Source organism: Ranitomeya imitator, chromosome 4 (genome assembly GCF_032444005.1).
Source record: "Ranitomeya imitator isolate aRanImi1 chromosome 4, aRanImi1.pri, whole genome shotgun sequence".
NCBI lineage: Eukaryota > Metazoa > Chordata > Amphibia > Anura > Dendrobatidae > Ranitomeya > Ranitomeya imitator.
The window spans coordinates 8,097,839-8,124,735 of NC_091285.1; the positions used below are offsets into that span (position 1 = coordinate 8,097,839).

The window sequence follows — 26,897 nt, forward strand, 5'->3', positions numbered from 1 at the left end:
TGATCTAATAACCTCAGCACTGTAATAACGGGGTAATAATGTGATCTAATAACCTCCGCACTGTAATAACGGAGTAATAATGTGATCTAATAATCTCAGCACTGTAATAACGGGGTAATAATGTGACCTAATAACACTGTAATTACAGCACCGTACATTATAATATTGTAATACTATACCATGCAGATACACTAGCAGGTGTTGCTGGTCCTTGTAGTCCCCCTGCTCCACAATAACATAAGGTTTATGAAAACAAATGCAGATAAAACAATCGAATGTTGCCCTTAGCAAACAGTTGCCATCTCCAAACTTGATAATGAAAGGAACGCCCTGATTGGTTGCTATTGGTAACCACTCGCCCTTGTTCTTCACTGGGGGAAGCACACCAATCACAGGCCCGTTTTGTTGCCGCCCGCCGCTGGTATGTAACGAGTTGGTCTACACCAATATGGCGGCGGCGGCGCCGCAGAGATTGCGCTCTGTGATCAGGGGACATTAGTGACGGTGAGCGCACACCCTGCTCTGTCCCCGCACCAGTCCTGTGCTCCCTGCAGCCGCTCACCACCGCCCCCTGGTGGCGCGATGCCAAACGACTTTTACATAACAGCTCTGACGTAGCTTCTACAGACGCCCCAGCAGCGCGGGTTTTCATGGGAGATGTAGTCTGCGCTTGTTTGTTTTCTAACAAGTCAAGTGACTGGAGAACTACAGTTCCCATGAGGTAAAGCGCCACTTCCCGATTAAAGCTCGGGAGTCAGCTGAGCTGTTGTAAACAAACTGAGCTCTTCCACAAAAGTCTGTGTAGAGCTGGACCAGGGGCCCCAGGACGAGTCAGGGGCCCGGCCGGGCGTCATACAGGGGATCAGCAGGATGGAGGAAAGCAAGGTAAGAGCCGACACCCCCCAAACGGTATAATGTCCGTCATCCCCAGGGCAGCGCTTACTGGACTCATCTGCGGGGATGGAGGGGGATCGAGGGCGATAGAGGGGCCCCTGGGGGCCACACAGTTGAGAGAAGACCCCGGGGCTGGACAGAATAGTGAGCGCAGCTCCGGATGTGACTGGAGTAATGATAATGGCACAATGAGAGTGCGGGAGGTGTGAGCGTGCGAGAGGTGTGAGCGTGCCGGTACTGTGGATGTGCGGGAGGTGTGAGCGTGCCAGTACTGTGGATGTGCGGGAGGTGTGAGCGTGCCAGTACTGTGGATGTGCGGGAGGTGTGAGCGTGCGAGAGGTGTGAACGTGCCAGTGCTGTGGATGTGCGGGAGGTGTGAGCGTGCGAGAGGTGTGAGCGTGCCAGTGCTGTGGATGTGCGGGAGGTGTGAGCGTGCGAGAGGTGTGAACGTGCCAGTGCTGTGGATGTGCGGGAGGTGTGAGCGTGCGAGAGGTGTGAGCGTGCCAGTACTGTGGATGTGCGGGAGGTGTGAGCGTGCCAGTACTATGGATGTGCGGGAGGTGTGAGCGTGCCAGTACTGTGGATGTGCGGGAGGTGTGAGCGTGCGAGAGGTGTGAACGTGCGGGAGGTGTGAGCGTGCCAGTACTGTGGATGTGCGGGAGGTGTGAGCGTGCCAGTACTGTGGATGTGCGGGAGGTGTGAGCGTGCCAGTACTGTGGATGTGCGGGAGGTGTGAGCGTGCGAGAGGTGTGAACGTGCCAGTGCTGTGGATGTGCGGGAGGTGTGAGCGTGCGAGAGGTGTGAGCGTGCCAGTGCTGTGGATGTGCGGGAGGTGTGAGCGTGCGAGAGGTGTGAACGTGCGGGAGGTGTGAGCGTGCCAGTACTGTGGACGTGCGGGAGGTGGGAGCGTGCCGGTACTGTGGATGTGCGGGAGGTGGGAGCGTGCCAGTACTGTGGATGTGCGGGAGGTGTGAGCGTGCCAGTACTGTGGATGTGCGGGAGGTGTGAGCGTGCCAGTACTGTGGATGTGCGGGAGGTGTGAGCGTGCCAGTACTGTGGATGTGCGGGAGGTGTGAGCGTGCCAGTACTGTGGATGTGCGGGAGGTGTGAGCGTGCCAGTGCTGTGGATGTGCGGGAGGTGTGAGCGTGCCAGTACTGTGGATGTGCGGGAGGTGTGAGCGTGCCAGTACTGTGGATGTGCGGGAGGTGGGAGCGTGCCAGTACTGTGGATGTGCGGGAGCTGTGAGCGTGCCAGTACTGTGGATGTGCGGGAGGTGTGAGCGTGCCAGTACTGTGGATGTGCGGGAGGTGTGAGCGTGCCAGTACTGTGGATGTGCGGGAGGTGTGAGCGTGCCAGTGCTGTGGATGTGCGGGAGGTGTGAGCGTGCCAGTACTGTGGACGTGCGGGAGGCGCGAGCGTGCCAGTACTGTGGATGTGCGGGAGGTGTGAGCGTGCCAGTACTGTGGATGTGCGGGAGGTGTGAGCGTGCGAGAGGTGTGAGCGTGCCAGTACTGTGGATGTGCGGGAGGTGTGAGCGTGCCAGTACTGTGGATGTGCGGGAGGTGTGAGCGTGCCAGTACTGTGGATGTGCGGGAGGTGTGAGCGTGCCAGTACTGTGGATGTGCGGGAGGTGTGAGCGTGCCAGTACTGTGGATGTGCGGGAGGTGTGAGCGTGCCAGTACTGTGGATGTGCGGGAGGTGTGAGCGTGCCAGTACTGTGGATGTGCGGGAGGTGTGAGCGTGCCAGTACTGTGGATGTGCGGGAGGTGTGAATATGCCAGTACTGTGGACGTGCGGGAGGCACGGTACTATGGATGTGCCTTTGACACAGTGGACCATTCCCTATTATTACAGACCCTCTCATCCCTTGGCATCACAGACTTGGCCCTATCCTGGATCTCGTCATACCTAACAGACCGGACATTCAGCGTCTCCCACTCACACACCACCTCCTCACCTCGCCCCCTATCTGTCGGAGTCCCGCAAGGTTCAGTTCTAGGACCCCTGCTCTTCTCCATTTACACCTTTGGCCTGGGACAGCTCATAGAATCTCACGGCTTTAAGTATCACCTCTATGCTGACGACACATAGATCTACATCTCTGGACCAGATATCACCTCCCTACTAACCAGAATCCCTCAATGTCAGTCCACTATTTCATCCTTCTTCTCCACTAGATTTCCGAAACTTAACATGGACAAAACAGAATTCATCATCTTTCCCCCATCTCACGCGACCCCCCCCCCCCCCCCCCCCAACGAACCTATCCATTACAGTAAACGGCTGCCCACTCTCCCAGTTCCACAAGCTCGCTGCCTCGGGGTAATCCTTGACGCTGATCTCTCCTTCAAACCACATATCCAAGCCCTTTCCTCTTCCTGCCGACTCCAACTCAAAAATATTTCACAAATCCGTTCATTCCTCAACCATAAATCTGCAAAACCCCTAGTCCATGCCCTCATCATCTCTCGCCTTGACTACTGCAACCTCCTGCTCTGTGGCCTCCCCTCTAACACTCTCGCACCCCTCCAATCTATTTTAAACTCTGCTGCCCGACTAATCCACCTGTCCCCCCGCTATTCCCCGGCCTCTCCCCTCTGTCAATCCCTTCACTGGTTCCCCATTGCCCAGAGACTCCACTACAAAATCCTAACCATGACGTACAAAGCCATCCACAACCTGTCTCCTCCATACATCTGTGACCTCGTCTCCCGGTACTTACCTGCCCGCAACCTCCGATCCTCACAAGATCTCCTTCTCTACTCCCCTCTTATCTCCTCTTCCCACAATCGTATACAAGATTTCTCTCGCGCATCCCCCCTACTCTGGAATGCTCTACCACAACACATCAGACTCTCGCCTACCATCGAAACCTTCAAAAAGAACCTGAAGACCCACCTCTTCAGACAAGCCTACAACCTGCAGCTACCACCGATTGACCAAACCGCTGCATGACCATCTCTACCCTCACCTACTGTATCCTCACCCATCCCTTGTAGATTGTGAGCCCTCGCGGGCAGGGTCCTCTCTCCTCCTGTACCAGTTATGACTTGTATTGTTTAAGATTATTGTACTTGTTTTTATTATGTATACCCCTCCTCAAATGTAAAGCGCCATGGAATAAATGGCGCTATAAAAATAAATAATAATAATAATATGCGGGAGGCGTGAACGTGCCAGTACTGTGGATGTGCGGGAGGTGTGAGCGTGTCGGTACTATGGATGTGTGGGAGGTGTGAGCGTGCCAGTACTGTGGATGTGCGGGAGGTGTGAGCGTGCCAGTACTGTGGATGTGCGGGAGGCGTGAACGTGCCAGTACTGTGGATGTGCGGGAGGCGCGAGCGTGCCGGTACTATGGACGTGTGGGAGCTGTGAGCATGCCAGTACTGTGGACGTGCGGGAGCTGTGAGCGTGCCAGTACTATGGATGTGCGGGAGCTGTGAGCGTGCCAGTACTGTGGACGTGCGGGAGGCATGAGCGTGCCAGTACTGTGGACGTGCGGGAGCTGTGAGCGTGCCAGTACTATGGATGTGCGGGAGCTGTGAGCATGCCAGTACTGTGGACGTGCGGGAGCTGTGAGCGTGCCAGTACTGTGGACGTGCGGGAGCTGTGAGCATGCCAGTACTGTGGACGTGCGGGAGGCATGAGCGTGCCAGTACTGTGGACGTGCGGGAGCTGTGAGCGTGCCAGTACTGTGGAAGTGCAGGAGGCATGAGCGTGCCAGTACTGTGGACGTGCGGGAGCTGTGAGCGTGCCAGTACTATGGATGTGCGGGAGGCGTGATGTGCCGCTACTATGGATGTGCGGGAGGCGTGATGTGCCAGTACTTACTGTGGATGTGCGGGAGGCGTGATGGGCCGGTACTATGGACGTGCGGGAGGCGTGAGCGTGCCAATACTATGGATGTGCGGGAGGCGTGAGTGTGCCGGTACTACGGATGTGCAGGAGGCACGAGCGTGGCGGTACTACGGATATGCGGGAAGCGCGAGTGTGCCGGTACTACGGATGGGCGTGAGCGTGCCGGTACTGTGGACGTACGGGAGGCATGAGCGTGCCGGTACTGTGGACTCTGAGCGTGCGGGTACTACGAGCATGCAGCATTTCTCACATCCAGTATCTATGCTCCATCCTTCACTTTACAGGTCTGTGGCGGAAAGGTGAAGAAGCCGGGGAAGAGAGGGAGGAAACCGGCCAAGATTGATCTGAAGGCCAAGCTAGAGCGGAGCAGGCAGAGCGCTCGGGAGTGTCGGGCCCGGAAAAAACAGCGCTACCAGTACCTGGAGGAACTGGTGTCCAGCCGGGAGCGAGCCATCTGTGCGCTGCGGGAGGAGCTGGAGATGGTAACTTCCCCCGTCCTCCTGTGTCTTACCTTGTATGTGAGGGAATCTGCCCAGAATCCAGATAAATCTCACTGCGCCGTCATCGCCTCCAGGGGAACTAATAATGACAAGAATTTCAATACTTCCCGATCTCCTAAACGCTTCTGTACACCCGCACGCCAGTATATAAACCTCATCATGTTATGTCTCCTATGTGTAGGAGGACAAAGAAGGCCACCGCCATCAGCAGGACCCCCGACCAAAAGTTTCAATCATCCCCCCTTTTTCAAATTTAAAAAAAAAAAAAAAAAAAGTTTGATGTCAGCGCGTCCGGAAAAGTCCAGTGTATCAGAACCTAAAACAACTGGACCCTTATGGATGTATAATGTGTGCCCCCTGTTCTGTTCTCTGCTCCCTCCAGTACAAGCAGTGGTGTAAAGCCATGGATCAAGGGAAAATCCCTTCCGAAATCCGAGCTCTTCTCACCGGGGAGGAACTTAACAAATCTCCGAACTCCAGCAAACAGCAAAGATCTATAAAGGCCGAACCCGCGGAGAAATGAGCCAGTAAGTAGCTGCCCATCTGAACTAGTATCACCCACCTCTCCCTACCCCCCAAAAAAGAATTTAACCCTTATTTCACCAGCTCTGCATTTGCACTGTACCTCACCTGGTGGTCCGGGGGTCTGAGGACATGCCAAAAATATCAAGTCCATATGCTCCATTAGGGTATCTCCAGAAGACGCCTCCAAAACCAGATTTGAGGGTTTTTTTCGTAACTTTTTTTTAATTCGATTTTCCTTCCTCTTCTCCCAAGATCCATAACTTTTTTTTCATGCAGTTATAAATGACATCATTCATTCTTACCATATAATAGACTGAAAAACAGAATAAAAAAAAATCCAAGAGGGATGAAATGTTGGGGAGAAGAATAAACACAATTCCGACATCGTTTTGGGGGTTCTGTTTTTACCGCTTTCATAGTTGGTCACATGATTCTCCCAGTTAGCTCGATTATGCCGATTAGGATTTATTTTAGATTTTAGTTATTAAAATAAAAAAAATTAAAAAATTGCACACAGATATAGTATTTATACCATTTTGGGGTAATTATGTTTAGATTTTTTTTACTGAATTATTTTATGATAGTGCGGCAAATCTGGAGGTCTATTTTTCTTTGCAGCGTTTTAAATTTTCATAGATCAGACTTTTAAAGACACGACAATTTTTTTTTTTTTACAATTTAAAAAGGAAGAAAAAAGGTTGATTTTAAAATTTTTATTTTATTTTTGTAGTCCCCTTAGGGGACTTGAACCTGCAAAATACAACGTCGGCAACTGGGAAATTAAAGAATTATAACCATTAATTTATTTTTCTTTTTTTTAAAGGAGCCGCTCACTGTTTTATTTTGTTGAAGACGTCTCTGCACAGACGGCCACGTGGAAGAATGAGGGTCTGGCAGCTAAGATTTCCCACCCACAACCCCGGAGCAGAGCCCTCCCTGATCATAACATCAGACAGAGATGGAAGTCACGTTGGCTCCGCCGTCCGCGTCTTGTGCTGGTGACCGCTCGTCACCGCCCCATCCGTAGCCGGCAGGCGACAGAGGGCGTGTCCTCATAGGTTCTAAGGGTTAGATACTCGGTGTTCCGCTTTCAATGCCGCAGTTTCCTCACTGTTCTGTGCCAGTGCACTACATGTTCCAGAATGCCGCACGGTGCCAGTCACTTTATGGAGGAGTCCTGGGGGTGATGGAAAGGTGCATTCAATGGGTTTGTCTGCTGCTCCCAGCATCCGTTTTGCTTGATGTTGTCAGTCCAGCCGCCTGTAGCTCTACAGCTCTGCTACATCGCAGCCACGCACATACATAGTGCCTTGTAAGGCGGATGGTAATCGACTCATCTGTCCCATCCACAAAATGAACTGCATGGCCCAAATTTGTATTAATAATTTTTTATCACTACGCAAACCGCAACATTAACGCTTCTTGCCTTAAAGGGTAACTCCATCTTAAATCGATCCCCCTTATCTTATGTTATTTTCAGTGTAAAGAGGCATAGAGCAGAAGAGATTTATTCCTGACAACCCGCCTCTAAGAATTGATTAGTGGTTGTCGTCGCAGCTTGAAGCATCATGTAATGCAATGGACAAGAAGTGGGGGACTCCAGAAGAGTTCATATTTTAAAGGGGGGTGTCTGAGACTGATGCCTGCTTGTCTGTCTGGTCTTAATAGCACAGAACTGAATGTGATGGTTAATTAAAGGGACAGTACAATTAAATGGAATTTCTGTACAGGAAAAAGTGCAATAAACTGATAAAAGTTTAAGAGGTGACCTGTGCTTTTTTTTTTAAAATAGTCACAACCCTCATAAAATGGAACAAAAGGGTCGGAGTGACTTAAACAACCTGGTGTTTGGTTCTAGACTGGCCGGGACCAGGATCACAGGAACCGCCAACCTTGTGAGGTTTGCTGGTGCCGCTGTGTGGAGAGTATACCAAGCCTGGTGCGATCAAGGAAAGAAAAAGTCCAGTTGTAAGGGAACCAATAGACAGAAACAATTAGTTCAGCAGAGGATAAGAAAAAATCGTTTTGATGAAAGGGATCAAAGAAGGATGCAAATACTAGGTCCAATGAATTAGGCAGAGGAGGATGTGAGGAATCATTCTGATTAAAAGAATAAGAGGACGTAAAGGATAGTTCCATTGAAAGGAAAAGAGGATGTTGTGAATTGTTATAAAAAAATGGGTCAGAGAAAGATGTGAAGCATTGTTCTGATGAAGGGATCAGAGGAGAATAACGCATTGTTCTGATGATATTATTAGAGGAATGTGAAGCATCAATCAGATGAAGGGATCAGAGGAGAATGTAAAGCATCATTCCGATTAAGGGATCAGAGGAGAATGTAAAGCATCGTTCTGATGAAGGGATCAGAGAAGGTAAAGCATCCTTTTGACGAAGGAATCGGAAGAGAATGTAAAGCATGTTCTGGCAAAGGGATCAGAGGAGAATGTAAAGCATCGTTCTGATGGAGGGATCAGAGGAGAACGTAAAGCATCCTTTTGACGAACGGATCAAAGGAGAATGTAAAGCCTTCTGATGAAGGGATCAGAGGAGAATGTAAAGCCTTCTGATGAAGGGATCAGAGGAGAACGTAAAGCATCGTACTGATGAAGGGATCAGAGAACGTAAAGCATCCTTTTGACGAACGGATCAGAGGAGAATGTAAAGCATCGTTCTGATGAAGGGATCAGAGAACGTAAAGCATTCTTTTGACGAACGGATCAGAGGAGAATGAAGAGCATCGTTTTGATGAAGGGATCAGAGAACGTAAAGCATCCTTTTGACAAAAGGATCAGAGGAGAATGTAAAGCATTGTTCTGGCAAAGGGATCAGAGGTGAATGTAAAGCATTGTTCTGATGAAGGGATCAGAGAATGTAAAGCATCCTTTTGACGAAGGGATCAGAGGAGAATGTAAAGCAACGTTCTGGAAAAGGGATCAGAGGAGAACGTAAAGCATCGTTCTGATGGAGGGATCAGAGGAGAACGTAAAGCATCATTTTGACGAATGGATCAAAGGAGAATGTAAAGCATCGTTCTGATGAAGGGATCAGAGGAGAACGTAAAGCATAGTTCTGATGAAAGGATAAGAGGAGAACGTAAAGCATCGTTATGATGAAGGGATCAGAGAACGTAAAGCATCCTTTTGACGAACGGATCAGAGGAAAATGTAAAGCATCGTTCTGATGAAGGGATTAGAGGAGAATGTAAAGCATAGTTCTGATGAAGGGATCAGAGAACGTAAAGCATACTTTTGACAAAGGGATCAGAGGAGAATGTAAAGCATTGTTCTGGCTTAGGGATCAGAGGAGAATGTAAAGCATCCTTTTGACAAAGGGATCAGAGGTGAATGTAAAGCAAGAAAGAATAATTCTGATGAAAGAATCAGAAGGATGTTAAGCATCAAACTGATGAAAGGAGCAGAAGATGCAAATTAGGGATGTCACACTAAAATACACAGTAGGCCAAAATTTAAAAACTTAAATTCGCAGGTCAACCCTGATATTTATTGAAAAAATGTCTATGATGGAAAGCACCATTCTGATTAAGGGATCGGAGGAGGCTGTGAAGCATAGTTCTGATGAAGGGATCAGAGGAGGCTGCGAAGCATCATTCTGATGAAGGGATCAAAGAAGGATGTGAAGCAACGTTGTGATGAAAGCAGCAAAGGAGGATGTGAAACATCATTTCTGATGAAGGAATCGGAGGAGGCTTTGAAGCATTGTTCTGATGAAAGGATTGGAGGAGGATGTGAAGCATTGTTCTGCTAACAAGAGCAGAGGAGGAAGTGAAACATCTTTCTTATGTATATGAGAAGAAAAAACAGTGGCACTCACCGGTCCTGTAGAATTCAAATCTGAATTCTTCAGAAAAACATTTTTAAAACTGGCTGTTAAGAGGGAAGGAGCGCATGTGCAGGACGACTATGGTTTCGTGCTCTCCTGTGCTTCTAGTGGTCCTGTACAAGTTAAACACAGGTTGAATGGTGCCGGTTTTCTTTTTGTTTCGGAATCATCGTTCTGCTGAAAGGAGCAGAGGAGGTTGTGAAGCATCGTTCTGCTGAAAGGAGCAGAGGAGGTTGTGAAGCATCGTTCTGCTGAAAGGAGCAGGGGAGGATGTGAAGCATCGTTCTGCTGAAAGGAGCAGGGGAGGATGTGAAGCATCGTTCTGCTGAAAGGAGCAGGGGAGGTTGTGAAGCATCGTTCTGCTGAAAGGAGCAGGGGAGAATGTGAAGCATCGTTCTGCTGAAAGTAGCAGGGGAGGATGTGAAGCATCGTTCTGCTGAAAGTAGCAGGGGAGGATGTGAAGCATCTTTCTGCTGAAAGGAGCAGGGGAGGATGTGAAGCATCGTTCTGAAAGGAGCAGAGGAGGTTGTGAAGCATCGTTCTGCTGAAAGGAGCAGGGGAGGTTGTGAAGCATCGTTCTGCTGAAAGGAGCAGGGGAGGATGTGAAGCATCGTTCTGCTGATAGGAGCAGGGGAGGATGTGAAGCATCGTTCTGCTGAAAGGAGCAGGGGAGGATGTGAAGCATCGTTCTGCTGAAAGGAGCAGGGGAGGATGTGAAGCATTGTGCTGCTGAAAGGAGCAGGGGAGGATGTGAAGCATCATTCTGCTGAAACGAGCAGAGGAGCATGTGAAGCATCGTTCTGCTAAAAGAAGCAGAGGAGGATGTGAAGCATCATTCTGCTGAAACAAGCAAAGGAGGATGTGAAGCATCGTTCTGCTGAAACAAGCAAAGGAGGATGTGAAGCATCGTTCTGCTGAAACAAGCAGAGGAGGATGTGAAGCATCGTTCTGCTGAAACAAGCAGAGGAGGATGTGAAGCATCGTTCTGCTGAAACAAGCAGAGGAGGATGTGAACCATCGTTCTGCTGAAATGATCTAAGAAAGCATAGGAAGAATCGTGAAGAAAGAAGCAGAGAAATATGTGCATCGTGGTTCTGATGAAAGGGTCAGAGGAAGATGTCAAGCATTGTTCTGATAATAGGAGCAGAGGGGAATGTGGACCATCGTTCTGATGATATGAGCAGAGGAAGAAGTGAATAATAGGCCTGAAAGGAGCAGATGAGGATATTAAGAATAGGTCAGATGAAAGGAGCAGATGAGGATGTGAAGAATAAATCTTAAGAAAAGATAAGAGAATTTAAAGCATTATTCTGATGAATGAAGTAGAGGATTATGTGAAGAATCGTTCTGATAAAAAGAGCAGCGGAAGATGTGAAAGATCCTTTTAATTAAACAATCAGAGAAGGAAGTGAAGAATCGTTCTGATGAAGGGAGCAGAGAAGAATATGCAGAATTGTTGTGATGTAAGGATCAGAGGAGGATTTGTAGAATCATTCCAATGGAAAAAGTGTGGTACAACTAAGAAAACGAGCCAAATACAACGGTAGTGTCTATGAACACACAAATCATCCTTTGCACATATAAGTTTTCCTGGTGAGGTGAAATTGCTCAGTCACAAGTCAGAGTGAACAGCATGGATGTCAGCGGTATCCCGCACGCCTCCCCAGCGCCGCCCTACTCACTGCAGTCTCTGCTCTGCTTCTCTTCGAGTCAGGCCGTCTTGCTGAGTTTGCCTCTTGCAGTACTTCTCAGCACTGCTGCATCTTCTTGCTATAAAGGGGTAAGGCCAGTTTCTGCAGGACTTTAACTCTGCCATGTACGGCAGAGATTAGGTTTCTTGGCATATCCCGTGTAAGCAGGGTATATTTGAGGCAACTTCTTCCACCACTCCTTGCCTGAACTTGGTTCCTAGTTTCTGATAATGTCCTGTGCTTGTTTGTATTGTTACTCCAGTTATAGACCCGGCTAGTTTACATGTCCTGTCTGACCTCTCCGCTTCTGATCTCAGCTACAGGTAGCGAACCTGGGCTGCCTGTCCTGACCTCGGATTTACTGACCAAGCCTTTGCCTTCTTCCTCCTTTACCTCTTACCTGTGTCTCTGACCCTCCGGTCAGCTGCTGCAGTCACGGGGACTGCTGTGGAGTGGGACCTGGTGTTAAACGACGGCCTATCCTCACCGTCAGAGACTCTAGTGAATACCTGGTAGTCATGCCCCTCCAGAATGAGCTCAGCCCATGGCACAGCGAGTCCACAACCACCAGCGTTACAATGAACATTTATGCTGAAATACAGAACCTGGTGAAACTTAAATGGTAAGATTTTTAGTAAAACGGGGGATGTAATATATATGTGAATTATTTAGTTAGTTAGTTAGTTAGTAAGTAAGTAAGGCCGAAAAAAGACATTTGTCCATCCAGTTCAGACTATATTCCATCATAATAAATCCCCAGATCTACGTCCTTCTACAGAACCTAATTGTATGATACAATATTGTTCTGCTCCAGGAAGACATCCAGGCCTCTCTTGAACCCCTCGACTGAGTTCGCCATCACCACCTCCTCAGGCAAGCAATTCCAGATTCTCACTGCCCTAACAGTAAAGAATCCTCTTCTATGTTGGTGGAAAAACCTTCTCTCCTCCAGACGCAAAGAATGCCCCCTTGTGCCCGTCACCTTCCTTGGTATAAACAGATCCTCAGCGAGATATTTGTATTGTCCCCTTATATACTTATACATGGTTATTAGATCGCCCCTCAGTCGTCTTTTTTCTAGACTAAATAATCCTAATTTCGCTAATCTATCTGGGTATTGTAGTTCTCCCATCCCCTTTATTAATTTTGTTGCCCTCCTTTGTACTCTCTCTAGTTCCATTATATCCTTCCTGAGCACCGGTGCCCAAAACTGGACACAGTACTCCATGTGCGGTCTAACTAGGGATTTGTACAGAGGCAGTATAATGCTCTCATCATGTGTATCCAGACCTCTTTTAATGCACCCCATGATCCTGTTTGCCTTGGCAGCTGCTGCCTGGCACTGGCTGCTCCAGGTAAGTTTATCATTAACTAGGATCCCCAAGTCCTTCTCCCTGTCAGATTTACCCAGTGGTTTCCCATTCAGTGTGTAATGGTGACATTGATTCCTTCTTCCCATGTGTATAACCTTACATTTATCATTGTTAAACCTCATCTGCCACCTTTCAGCCCAAGTTTCCAACTTATCCAGATCCATCTGTAGCAGAATACTATCTTCTCTTGTATTAACTGCTTTACATAGTTTTGTATCATCTGCAAATATTGATATTTTACTGTGTAAACCTTCTACCAGATCATTAATGAATATGTTGAAGAGAACAGGTCCCAATACCGACCCCTGCGGTCCCCACTGGTCACAGCGACCCAGTTAGAGACTATACCATTTATAACCACCCTCTGCTTTCTATCACTAAGCCAGTTACTAACCCATTTACACACATTTTCCCCCAGACCAAGCATTCTCATTTTGTGTACCAACCTCTTGTGCGGCACGGTATCAAACGCTTTGGAAAAATCGAGATATACCACGTCCAATGACTCACCGTGGTCCAGTCTATAGTTTACCTCTTCATAAAATCTGATTAGATTGGTTTGACAGGAGCGATTTCTCATAAACCCATGCTGATATGGAGTTACACAGTTATTCTCATTGAGATAATCCAGAATAACATCCCTCAGAAACCCTTCAAATATTTTACCAACAATAGAGGTTAGACTTACTGGCCTATAATTTCCAGGTTCACTTTTAGAGCCCTTTTTGAATATTGGCACCACATTTGCTATGCGCCAATCCTGCGGAACAGATCCTGTCGCTATAGAGTCCCTAAAAATAAGAAATAATGGTTTATCTATTACATTACTTAGTTCTCTTAGTACTCGTGGGTGTATGCCATCCGGACCCGGAGATTTATCTATTTTAATCTTATTTAGCCGGTTTCGCACCTCTTCTTGGGTTAGATTGGTGACCCTTAATATAGGGTTTTCATTGTTTCTTGGGATTTCACCTAGCATTTCATTTTCCACCGTGAATACCGTGGAGAAGAAGGTGTTTAATATGTTAGCTTTTTCCTCGTCATCTACAACCATTCTTTCCTCACTATTTTTTAAGGGGCCTACATTTTCAGTTTTTATTCTTTTACTATTGATATAGTTGAAGAACAGTTTGGGATTAGTTTTACTCTCCTTAGCAATGTGCTTCTCTGTTTCCTTTTTGGCAGCTTTAATTAGTTTTTTAGATAAAGTATTTTTCTCCCTATAGTTTTTTAGAGCTTCAATGGTGCCATCCTGCTTTAGTAGTGCAAATGCTTTCTTTTTACTGTTAATTGCCTGTCTTACTTCTTTGTTTAGCCACATTGGGTTTTTCCTATTTCTAGTCCTTTTATTCCCACAAGGTATAAACCGCTTACACTGCCTATTTAGGATGTTCTTAAACATTTCCCATTTATTATCTGTATTCTTATTTCTGAGGATATTGTCCCAGTCTACCAGATTAAGGGCATCTCTAAGCTGGTCAAACTTTGCCTTCCTAAAGTTCAGTGTTTTTGTGACTCCCTGACAAGTCCCCCTAGTGAAAGACAGGTGAAACTGTACGATATTGTGGTCGCTATTTCCTAGATGCCCGACCACCTGCAGATTTGTTATTCTGTCAGGTCTATTAGATAGTATTAGGTCTAAAAGTGCTGCTCCTCTGGTTGGATTCTGCACCAATTGTGAAAGATAATTTTTCTTGGTTATTAGCAGAAACCTGTTGCCTTTATGGGTTTCACAGGTTTCTGTTTCCCAGTTAATATCCGGGTAGTTAAAGTCCCCCATAACCAGGACCTCATTATGGGTTGCAGCTTCATCTATCTGCTTTAGAAGTAGACTTTCCATGCTTTCTGTTATATTTGGGGGTTTGTAACAGACCCCAATGAGAATTTTGTTACCATTTTTCCCTCCATGAATTTCAACCCATATGGACTCGACATCCTCATTCCCTTCGCTAATATCCTCCCTTAAAGTGGACTTTAGACAAGACTTTACATAGAGACAAACCCCTCCTCCTCTCCGATTTTTACGATCCTTTCTAAACAGACTGTAACCCTGTAAGTTAACTGCCCAGTCATAGCTTTCATCTAACCATGTCTCGCTTATTCCCACTATGTCAAAGTTACCTGTAGATATTTCTGCTTCTAGTTCTTCCATCTTGTTTGTCAGGCTTCTGGCGTTTGCGAGCATGCAGTTTAGAGGATTTTGTTTTGTTCCAATCTCCTCGCTGTGGATTGTTTTAGAAATGTTCTTACCTCCCTTCTGAGTATGTTTTCCTGGATCTTCTTTGTTCAAGTCTAATGTTTTTCTTCCCGTCCCCTCTTCTTCTAGTTTAACGCCCTCCTGATGAGTGAGGGCGTTACATAGTCCAATGTGCGGACAGCACCTCGAAAATATAGGAATGAGTACACTAACTGGTACCTTGATGCAGAGTCGAGTGTGTGAACTACACATTGGAACAGCAGAGCTTAGTTGGCAGTCAGGCACTTTACTGTTTGTGTGCTTTCCTAATAATCGACTCTGCTACTAAAGAGCTGAGTTGGCAGGCAGGCACATTGGAGTAACAGAGCCAAGTCTACATACAGAACCCAGGAATAGCAGTGCTGAGTTGGCGGGCAGGCAATTTGGAGTAATAGAGCCAAGTCCACATACAGAACCCAGGAACAGCAAAGCTGAGTTGGCAGGCAGGCACATTGGAGTAATAGAGCCAAGTCCACATACAGAACTCAGGAACAGCAGAGCTGAGTTGGCAGGCAGGCACATTGGAGTAGTAGAGCCAAGTCCACATACAGAACCCAGGAACATATAAAGCAAACATGACCAAGACACATGATCCCAATAAACTGCAACATATTAACCCTGATCATGTGTCTAATAGGACTGATAGACCCATCATCATATATCATATATGAAAACCATCAAGAAAAAAATGATGCAACTGGTCAATTTGTATAGAAAAGACTCAATGTAACCTTTATTAATAACAATTAAAAACACAACATTAGACCAAATTGGGACAAAGGGTGAAACTGGAACACCTAATACACTCTGCGTGATACATAGGTGACTGACACCATCACCCGGCACATAGGCCAAACACCAGGTATATATATATATATATATATATATATATATATATATATATATATATATATATATATATATATATATATATATATATATATATATATATATAGATGTGTGTATAGTCCAAAAATATGGACTAGTACCAGCTGCTGCTGCTATAATAATAATGGCATTAATACAATCTCCTACTAACCTAGCGCTGTCCGCTGGTGTTAGCTATAACACACATCCCCACATGACATTGCCACCAGAGGTCCCAATAGACGCCGTATAATCGGCAATAAATATTACCTCTATAGTGGGGGTTCCAGGGTAAGGCGGGAGTCCGGGCGATAGCGTCTGCCCCGACGCGCGTTTCGGACCAAATCCTTTTTCAAAGGGCCTGAAAAAAGGATTTGGTCCGAAACGCGCGTCGGGGCAGATGCTATCGCCCGGACTCCCGCCTTACCCTGGTACCCCCACTATAGAGGTAATATTTATTGCCGATTATACGGCGTCTATTGGGACCTCTGGTGGCAATGTCATGTGGGGATGTGTGTTATAGCTAACACCAGCGGACAGCGCTAGGTTAGTAGGAGATTGTATTAATGCCATTATTATTATAGCAGCAGCAGCTGGTACTAGTCCATATTTTTGGACTATACACACATCTGTGTGTATATATATATATATATATATATATATATATATATATATATACCTGGTGTTTGGCCTATGTGCCCGGTGATGGTGTCAGTAACCTATGTATCACGCAGAGTGTATTAGGTGTTCCAGTTTCACCCTTTGTCCCAATTTGGTCTAATGTTGTGTTTTTAATTGTTATTAATAAGGGTTACATTGAGTCTTTTCTATACAAATTGACCAGTTGCATCATTTTTTTTCTTGATGGTTTTCATAGAACCCAGGAACAGCAGAGCTGAGTTGGCAGACAGGCACATTGGAGTAATAGAGCCAAGTCCACATACAGAACCCAGGAACAGCAGAGCCAAGTTGATAACAGGCACTTAGTAGTAGCAGATCTGAAGGAGCATACATCGCTTCCGAAGTATCTAGCCATGTTGGCACCTGGGCATGTAATATGGCATACTTTGGGAAAACTAGCATGTAATGGTCATTGAACAAACTAAATATTGAGGTGGTGAGCCCCCAACTGAATTGGCCTTAAGGCTAGTCAAATGGCGTCAGCAATGTGTGACTGGCTACTAACAACCCAACACACAAAAGCGAAGGCAAGTGTTGGTGTCAGTAGGAAAACTCCCAGAGCTGGAGCCAGAAGAAGCGATTAACAAGCACATACAAGCTGCAGCAGATGACTGATTCTAACGCCATTACTGGCTAAAGAAAATATAAAAAAAGCGACTACAGAGAACAACAGAGCCAAAAGTTCTATCACTAAGCAGTGGAGGAAGATAAATCCAGACTGCCGTGAAACCATGCTCATCAATGGATGACCTCATACTGTCCGCCTCCGGTAATAATGGGGGAGGCGTTACTTGGTACCCCCTGCCGCCTATGATACCTGTGGATGGAGGGTCAAACAGGACTTAACTGAGCATCCTACGTTTATTCATAGCAGCCGCTTACCCTATGGCAAAAGTGAATGCAGCAAGCGGGTCTAGTTATGGATCGCGACAACTGAGGAATCTAATAAAGTGGACATACATTGTGTACAAAAGTGAATAAAAAAACAAATATAAATCCCATCATTACCTAATGACCACGCCTCCATCATCAGTATCTGGTGACAGCCCGTCACCTCCATCATCAGTATCTGGTGACCGCCTGTCACCTCCATCATCAGTATCTGGTGACAGCCCGTCACCTCCATCATCAGTATCTGGTGACCGACCGTCACCTCCATCATCAGTATCTGGTGATCGCCCGTCACCTCCATCATCAGTATCTGGTGACCGACCGTCACCTCCATCATCAGTATCTGGTGACCGACCGTCACCTCCATCATCAGTATCTGGTGACCGACCGTCACCTCCATCATCAGTATCTGGTGATCGCCCGTCACCTCCATCATCAGTATCTGGTGACCGACCGTCACCTCCATCATCAGTATCTGGTGACCGACCATCGCCTCCATCATCAGTATCTGGTGACAGCCTGTCCCCTCCATCATCAGTATCTGGTGACCGCCCATCCCCTCCATCATCAGTATCTGGTAAATGCCCGTCTCCTCCATCATCAGTATCTGGTGACCGCCCGTCACCTCCATCATCAGTATCTGGTAAATGCCCGTCTCCTCCATCATCAGTATCTGGTGACCGCCCGTCACCTCCATCATCCGTATCTGGTGACCGCCCGTCCCCTCCATCATCAGTATCTGGTAAATGCCCGTCTCCTCCATCATCAGTATCTGGTGACCGCCCGTCACCTCCATCATCAGTATCTGGTAAATGCCCGTCTCCTCCATCATCAGTATCTGGTGACCGCCCGTCACCTCCATCATCAGTATCTGGTGACCGCCCGTCCCCTCCATCATCAGTATCTGGTAAATGCCCGTCTCCTCCATCATCAGTATCTGGTGACCGCCCGTCACCTCCATCATCAGTATCTGGTGACCGCCCATCCCCTCCATCATCAGTATCTGGTAAATGCCCGTCTCCTCCATCATCAGTATCTGGTGACCGCCCGTCACCTCCATCATCAGTATCTGGTGACCGCCCGTCTCCTCCATCATCAGTATCTGGTAAATGCCCGTCTCCTCCATCATCAGTATCTGGTGACCGCCCGTCCCCTCCATCATCAGTATCTGGTGACCGCCTGTCCCCTCCATCATCAGTATCTGGTGACCACCCGTCCCCTCCATCATCAGTATCTGGTGACCACCCGTCTCCTCCATCATCAGTATCTGGTGACCGCCCGTCTCCTCCATCATCAGTATCTGGTGACCGCCCGTCCCCTCCATCATCAGTATCTGGTGACCGCCTGTCCCCTCCATCATCAGTATCTGGTGACCTCCAATTCCCTCCATCATCAGTATCTGGTGACCGCCCGTCCCCTCCATCATCAGTATCTGGTGACCGCCTGTCCCCTCCATCATCAGTATCTGGTAAATGCCCGTCTCCTCCATCATCAGTATCTGGTGACCGCCCGTCACCTCCATCATCAGTATCTGGTGACCGCCCATCCCCTCCATCATCAGTATCTGGTAAATGCCCGTCTCCTCCATCATCAGTATCTGGTGACCGCCCGTCACCTCCATCATCAGTATCTGGTGACCGCCCGTCTCCTCCATCATCAGTATCTGGTAAATGCCCGTCTCCTCCATCATCAGTATCTGGTGACCGCCCGTCCCCTCCATCATCAGTATCTGGTGACCGCCTGTCCCCTCCATCATCAGTATCTGGTGACCACCCGTCCCCTCCATCATCAGTATCTGGTGACCACCCGTCTCCTCCATCATCAGTATCTGGTGACCGCCCGTCTCCTCCATCATCAGTATCTGGTGACCGCCCGTCCCCTCCATCATCAGTATCTGGTGACCGCCTGTCCCCTCCATCATCAGTATCTGGTGACCTCCAATTCCCTCCATCATCAGTATCTGGTGACCGCCCGTCCCCTCCATCATCAGTATCTGGTGACCTCCAATTCCCTCCATCATCAGTATCTGGTGACCGCCTGTCCCCTCCATCATCAGTATCTGGTGACTGCCCGTCTCCTCCATCATCAGTATCTGGTGACCTCCAATTCCCTCCATCATCAGTATCTGGTGACTGCCCGTCCCCTCCATCATCAGTATCTGGTGACCGCCTGTCCCCTCCATCATCAGTATCTGGTAAATGCCCGTCGCCTCCATCATCAGTATTTGGAGACCGCCTGTCACCTCCATCATCAGTATCTGGTGACCGCCCGTCACCTCCATCATCAGTATCTGGTGACCACCAGTCACCTCCATCATCTGTATCTGGTGACAGCCCGTCACCTCCATCATCAGTATCTGGTGACCGCCCGTCACCTCCATCATCAGTATCTGGTGACCGCCCGTCACCTCCATCATCAGTATCTGGTGACCGCCCGTCACCTCCATCATCAGTATCTTGTGACCACCCGACACCTCCATCATCTGTATCTGGTGACCACCCATGGCCTCCATCATCAGTATCTGGTGACTACCTGTCCCCTCCATCATCAGTATCTGGTGACCGCCCTTCACCTCCATCACTTCTTCTCATCTCTTGTACACAGGGAACGGAGGATCTCGGCAGGAGATTGTGCTAAACATCTTGAAGATCTGCCCCCAGATCTTCTGTCTATGAGGCTTGTGTGGATCCTTCTGTCTCTTCAAATTCCAGACAGGCTGGATGATGTGAAATTCGGGCTCTGAGGGGCCTTTCATCACTCCCAGGACTACTTCTTCATAACGACATTGGCTGGATGTTGAAGGTCGTCAACTTGCAGAATAAATTTGGAGCCAATCAGACACGTCCTGATAGTATCAAATGATGGGCAAGTGTGTCCCTGGAGTTTTCGGCACTGACGACACCATTAATCCTGACCAAATCCAACAACTCCATTTGCTGAAATGCAACCCCAGATTTGTTGGACCCCGCACTGTGCGTCACTATTCAAGCAGACCCTCATTATTTTGCCGCCCTTCGGGAACAAACTGTTACAACCAAATATATCTCCTTTTGACTCCTCAGTCCAGAGCTGCTGCTTTTTTTCAGCATCTCAGCTCCTTTGTTTTTGAGCATAGTTGACACACTTGATCTTGTTTCTAAATTTCAGGTCTTGTTTTTGGCCACAATTCTTCCATGAAGACGACTTATCACCATACTTGAAACAGTAGATGGGTGTATGTTATGTTTGCTAATGACAGGTGTTATGAAGGCAATCCAGAAACACAGTGTGCTTAGCGATCAGAGCGCACACAGTGATCTGACACGGCGTCTGCGATTAGCGAAAAGTTGAGCTTTCTCCTGGGACAAGATCAAATTGTCCACTACCTGAGTCCAGATCTGCTGCAACCTATCCACCACAGAATCCACACCAGGACAGTCCGAAGACTCAACCTGTCCTGAAGAGAAACGAGGATGGAACCCAGAATTGCAAAAAAATGGAGAAACCAAGGTAGCCGAGCTGGCCCGATTATTAAGGGCGAACTCAGCCAACGGCAAAAAGGACACCCAGTCATCCTGGTCAGCAGAAACAAAACATCTCAGATATGTTTCCAAGGTCTGATTGGTTCGTTCGGTCTGGCCATTAGTCTGAGGATGGAAAGCCGAGGAAAAGGATAGGTCAATGCCCATCCTACCACAAAAGGCTCGCCAAAACCTTGAAACAAACTGGGAACCTCTGTCAGAAACAATATTCTCAGGAATGCCATGCAACCGAACCACATGCTGAAAGAACAAAGGTACCAAATCAGAGGAGGAAGGCAATTAAGCCAAGGGCACCAGATGGACCATTTTAGAAAAGCGATCACAGACCACCCAAATGACTGACATCTTTTGAGAAACGGGAAGGTCAGAAATGAAATCCATCGAAATATGTGTCCAAGGCCTCTTTGGGACCGGCAAGGGCAAAAGCAACCCACTGGCACGAGAACAGCAGGGCTTAGCCCTAGCACAAATCCCACAGGACTGCACAAAAGTACGTACATCCCGTGACAGAGATGGCCACCAGAAGGATCTAGCCACTAACTCTCTGGTACCAAAGATTCCAGGATGACCAGCCAACACCGAACAATGAAGTTCAGAGATAAGTTTATTAGTCCACCTATCAGGGACGAACAGTTTCTCTGCTGGACAACGATCAGGTTTATTCGCCTGAAATTTTTGCAGCACCCGCCGCAAATCAGGGGAGATGGCAGACACAATGACTCCTTCCTTGAGGATACCCGCTGGCTCAGATAAACCCGGAGAGTCGGGCACAAAACTCCTAGACAGAGCATCCGCCTTCACATTTTTCGAGCCCGGAAGGTACGAAATCACAAAGTCGAAGCGGGCAAAAAATAACGACCAACGGGCCTGTCTAGGATTCAAGCGCTTGGCAGACGCGAGATAAGTCAAGTTCTTATGATCAGTCAATACCACCACGCGATGCTTAGCTCCTTCAAGCCAATGACGCCACTCCTCGAATGCCCACTTCATGGCCAGCAACTCTCGGTTGCCCACATCATAATTACGCTCAGCGGGCGAAAACTTCCTGGAAAAGAAAGCACATGGTTTCATCACTGAGCAATCAGAACCTCTCTGTGACAAAACCGCCCCTGCTCCAATCTCAGAAGCATCAACCTCGACCTGGAACGGAAGAGAAACATCTGGCTGACACAACACAGGGGCAGAACAAAAACGACGCTTCAACTCCTGAAAAGCTTCCACAGCAGCAGAAGACCAATTAACCAAATCAGCACCCTTCTTGGTCAAATCGGTCAATGGTTTGGCAATGCTAGAAAAATTACAGATGAAGCGACGATAAAAATTAGCAAAGCCCAGGAACTTTTGCAGACTTTTCAGAGATGTCGGCTGAATCCAATCCTGGATGGCTTGGACCTTAACTGGATCCATCTCGATAGTAGAAGGGGTAAAGATGAACCCCAAAAATGAAACTTTCTGCACACCGAAGAGACACGTTGATCCCTTCACAAACAAAGAGTTAGCACGCAGGACCTGAAAAACCATTCTGACCTGCTTCACATGAGACTCCCAATCATCTGAGAAGATCAAAATGTCATCCAAGTAAACAATCAGGAATTTATCCAGATACTCACGGAAGATGTCATGCATAAAAGACTGAAACACAGATGGAGCATTGGCAAGTCCGAACGGCATCACTAGATACTCAAAATGACCCTCGGGCGTATTGAATGTAGTTTTCCATTCATCTCCTTGCCTGATTCTCACCAGATTATACGCACCACGAAGATCTATCTTAGTAAACCAACTAGCCCCCTTAATCCGAGCAAACAAGTCAGATAACAGTGGCAAGGGATACTGAAATTTAACAGTGATCTAATTAAGAAGGCGGTAATCAATACACGGTCTCAGCGAACCATCCTTCTTGGCTACAAAGAAGAACCCTGCTCCCAGTGGTGATGACGATGGGCGAATATGTCCCTTCTCCAGGGATTCCTTCACATAACTGCGCATAGCGGCGTGTTCGGGCACGGATAAATTAAATAATCGACCTTTAGGGAATTTACTACCAGGAATCAAATTGATAGCACAATCACAATCCCTATGCGGAGGTAGAGCATCGGACTTCGGCTCTTCAAATACATCCTGATAATCAGACAAGAACTCTGGGACCTCAGAAGGGGTGGATGACGAAATCGACAAAAATGGAACATCACCATGTACCCCCTGACAACCCCAGCTGGATACCGACATGGAATTCCAATCCAATACTGGATTATGGGTTTGTAGCCATGGCAACCCCAACACGACCACATCATGCAGATTATGCAACACCAGAAAGCGAATAACTTCCTGATGTGCAGGAGCCATGCACATGGTCAGCTGGGCCCAGTATTGAGGTTTATTCTTGGCCAAAGGTGTAGCATCAATTCCTCTCAATGGAATAGGACACCGCAAAGGCTCCAAGAAAAACCCACAACGTTTAGCATAATCCAAATCCATCAGATTCAGGGCAGCGCCCGAATCCACAAACGCCATGACAGAAAACGACGACTAAGAGCATATCAAGGTAATGGACAGAAGGAATTTGGACTGTACAGTACCAATGACGGCAGACCTAGCGGACCGCTTAGTGCGCTTAGGACAATCAGAAATAGCATGAGTGGAATCACCACAGTAGAAACACAGACCATTCAGACGTCTGTATTCCTGCCGTTCAACTCTAGTCATAGTCCTATCGCACTGCCTAGGCTCAGGTTTAACCTCAGGCAGTACCGCCAAATGGTGCACAGATTTACGCTCGCACAAGCGTCGACCGATCTGAATGGACAAAGACAAAGACTCATTCAAACCAGTAGGCATAGGAAATCCCACCATGACATCCTTAAGAGCCTCAGAGAGACCCTTTCTGAACAAAGCTGCCAGCGCAGATTCATTCCACTGAGTGAGTACTGACCATTTCCTAAATTTCTGACAATATACTTCTATATCATCCTGACCCTGGCACAAAGCCAGCAAATTTTTCTCAGCCTGATCTACTGAATTAGGCTCATCGTACAGCAATCCGAGCGCCAGGAAAAACGCATCGACACTACTCAATGCAGGGTCTCCTGGCGCAAGAGAAAATGCCCAGTCTTGAGGGTCGCCGCGCAAAAAAGAAATAATAATCAAAACCTGTTGAATAGGATTACCAGAAGAATGAGGTTTCAAGGCCAGAAATAGCTTACAATTATTTTTGAAACTTAGAAACTTAGTTCTATCTCCAAAAAACAAATCAGGAATAGGAATTCTTGGTTCTAACATAGATTTCTGATCAATAGTATCTTGAATTTTTTGTACATTTATAACGAGATTATCCATTGAAGAGCACAGACCCTGAATATCCATGTCCACACCTGTGTCCTGAAACACCCAAATGTCTAGGGGAAAAAAAAAAAGTGAACACAGAGTAGAAAAAAAAAAAATGATGTCAGAACTTTTTCTTTCCCTCTATTGAGAATCATTAGTTTGGGCTCCTTGTACTGTTAGGTTTGCTAATGACAGGTGTTATGAAGGCAATCCAGAAACACAGTGTGCTTAGCGATCAGAGCGCACACAGTGATCTGACAAATACCCAAAAATACAAGAACGAGCTCTGAGACGTGGAAACTCTGTAGACTGCACACCTGATCCTATCCTAAACACAACTAAAAGCGGCTGTGGATTGCGCCTAACAACTACCTAGGCAACTCGGCACAGCCTAAGAAGCTAGCTAGCCTGAAGATAGAAAAATAGGCCTGACTTGCCCCAGAGAAATTCCCCAAAGGAAAAGGCAGCCCCCCACATATAATGACTGTGAGTAAGATGAAAAGACAAAACGTAGGGATGAAATAGATTCAGCAAAGTGGGGCCCGATATTCTAGGACAGAGCGAGGACAGTAAAGCGAACTTTGCAGTCTACAAAAAACCCTAAAGCAAAACCACGCAAAGGGGGCAAAAAAAAACCACCGTGCCGAACTAACGGCACGGCGGTACACCCTTTGCGTCTCAGAGCTTCCAGCAAAACAAAAGACAAGCTGGACAGAAAAAAAGCAACAAAAAAGCATAAAGCACTTAGCTATACAGAGCAGCAGGTCACAGGAACAATCAGGAGAAGCTCAGATCCAACACTGAAACATTGACAAGGAGCAAGGATAGCAGCATCAGGCGGAGTTAAGTAATGAAGCAGTTAACGAGCTCACCAGAACACCTGAGGGAGGAAGCTCAGAAGCTGCAGTACCACTTGTGACCACAGGAGTGAATTCAGCCACAAAATTCACAACAGGTGTAGCTGGGTCCCTCAGGTTGATGCCAGTTTTTAGCTGATGGCACTGCTGGAAATCTTCCAGTTTCAAACAAGAGAAAGGATGATATATCTTATCTGCTGCACCAAGTTTCCTTGGCTGATGATTGTGTCTACGGTCCTCAACATTTATACTTGATTTATCTTCCAAAGAGCTTGAGGAGAACATCTGCAAACCCCAATCTGCTGTAAAATCTTTGCTTGGGAAATACCTTGCTGATGCAGTATAACTACCTTGTATCTTCTTTCTGTGCATATACTTGTCATGGTGTGTGACTTGTGACAGGAAACTGTCTTTAACAACCTCACCTTTGTAACAGAGTGTCGCTGTTCCTCACCCATATTTAAGCCTCCTGCATCTACAGTTTGATATAATTGGTTACTGATACACCTGACAATAATCCTACAAAGTCCGTGACTGTGACAAGTGTATCTTAAAAGGTATGAAAGCAAAGGGCGGTCACCAAATACAGATAAATTTAAAGCCTATCTTTTGTTCATCACTTTGCATTTTAATTGATAACAATAAACTATTATCACTAATTTTGATTAGATTGTAACCTAAACCTTTTGAATACGAAAACTCAAAAGAATTGGTGTTGGACTTTAAAGTTAGATGATGAAAAGACAGACTCAGGATCTGCTCATAATGGCATTTCAACCATTACATAACGTGAGGTGAATACATATATATACGGAGCCATATATAAATATATGTGTATAGCGTGAGTAGAAAGTCAGGGGTAACCCCATGGGTGCTCATTGTGTGACATCCTGCGATCTGCAGCACCGTGCGCATAGTTGTCGCTCCCCGGCGAGAGTTGGCTGCACCCACAACACAGACTAATTGGCAATTATAGAGAAATGACTATCAATAAGCCAACTCTGGATTTAATTAAATAAGAGTGTCAGGCACAGCGCAGACGGGAAGGAATTAGCAGCCCCCGGAGAAATGTGATCGCTTCTCACTGCTGCAGGAAGAGACGCTTATTACACGGAATCACTGCAGATAGATTCGCTCATCTGGCAAGTCTTCAGAACCGGGATCTGATAGAAAGAGTCCAAATAACACGACCCAGGAAAGGAATGGAGTCCACTATTTGTTAATGTTGCGAGATGTCTAGTCATCAATGATGCAATAACAAGATATCATTCACTAGAGATCAGCGGTGACATCACTGAGAATGCCTCCTATCCATCACCAGAGATCAGCGGTGACATCACTGAGAATGCCTCCTATCCATCACTAGAGATCAGCGGTGACATCACTGAGAATGCCTCCTGTCCATCACCAGAGATCAGCGGTGACATCACTGAGAATGCCTCCTATCCATCACTAGAGATCAGAGGTGACATCACTGAGAATGCCACCTATCCATCACCAGAGATCAGCGGTGACATCACTGAGAATGTCTCCTATCCATCACCAGAGACCAGAGGTGACATCACTGAGAATGCCTCCTATCCATCACCAGAGGTCAGCGGTGACATCACTGAGAATGCCTCCTATCCATCACCAGAGGTCAGCGGTGACATCACTGAGAATGTCTCCTATCCATCACCAGAGATCAGAGGTGACATCACTGAGAATGTCTCCTATCCATCACCAGAGATCAGCGGTGACATCACTGAGAATGCCTCCTATCCATCACCAGAGATCAGCGGTGACATCACTGAGAATGCTTCCTATCCATCACCAGAGATCAGCGGTGACATCGCTGA

General features: G+C 47.1%; 1 protein-coding gene across 1 annotated transcript; it reads left to right on the forward strand.

Moving 5' to 3' along the window:
- Positions 1 to 723: 723 nt before the first annotated feature.
- On the forward strand, positions 724 to 7,539 carry CREBL2 (cAMP responsive element binding protein like 2). Its single transcript, XM_069762896.1, has 4 exons — positions 724 to 885; positions 5,038 to 5,235; positions 5,636 to 5,780; positions 6,602 to 7,539. The coding sequence occupies exons 1-3, from the start codon at positions 871 to 873 to the stop codon at positions 5,774 to 5,776; spliced, it is 354 nt and encodes a 117-aa protein (XP_069618997.1). The 5' UTR covers positions 724 to 870; the 3' UTR covers positions 5,777 to 5,780; positions 6,602 to 7,539.
- Positions 7,540 to 26,897: the final 19,358 nt, after the last annotated feature.

Coding starts and splice junctions, on each gene's coding strand:
- CREBL2 (XM_069762896.1), top strand. Junction 5,236..5,635: donor TGCGGGAGGAGCTGGAGATG/GTAACTTCCCCC, acceptor TGCTCCCTCCAG/TACAAGCAGTGGTGTAAAGC.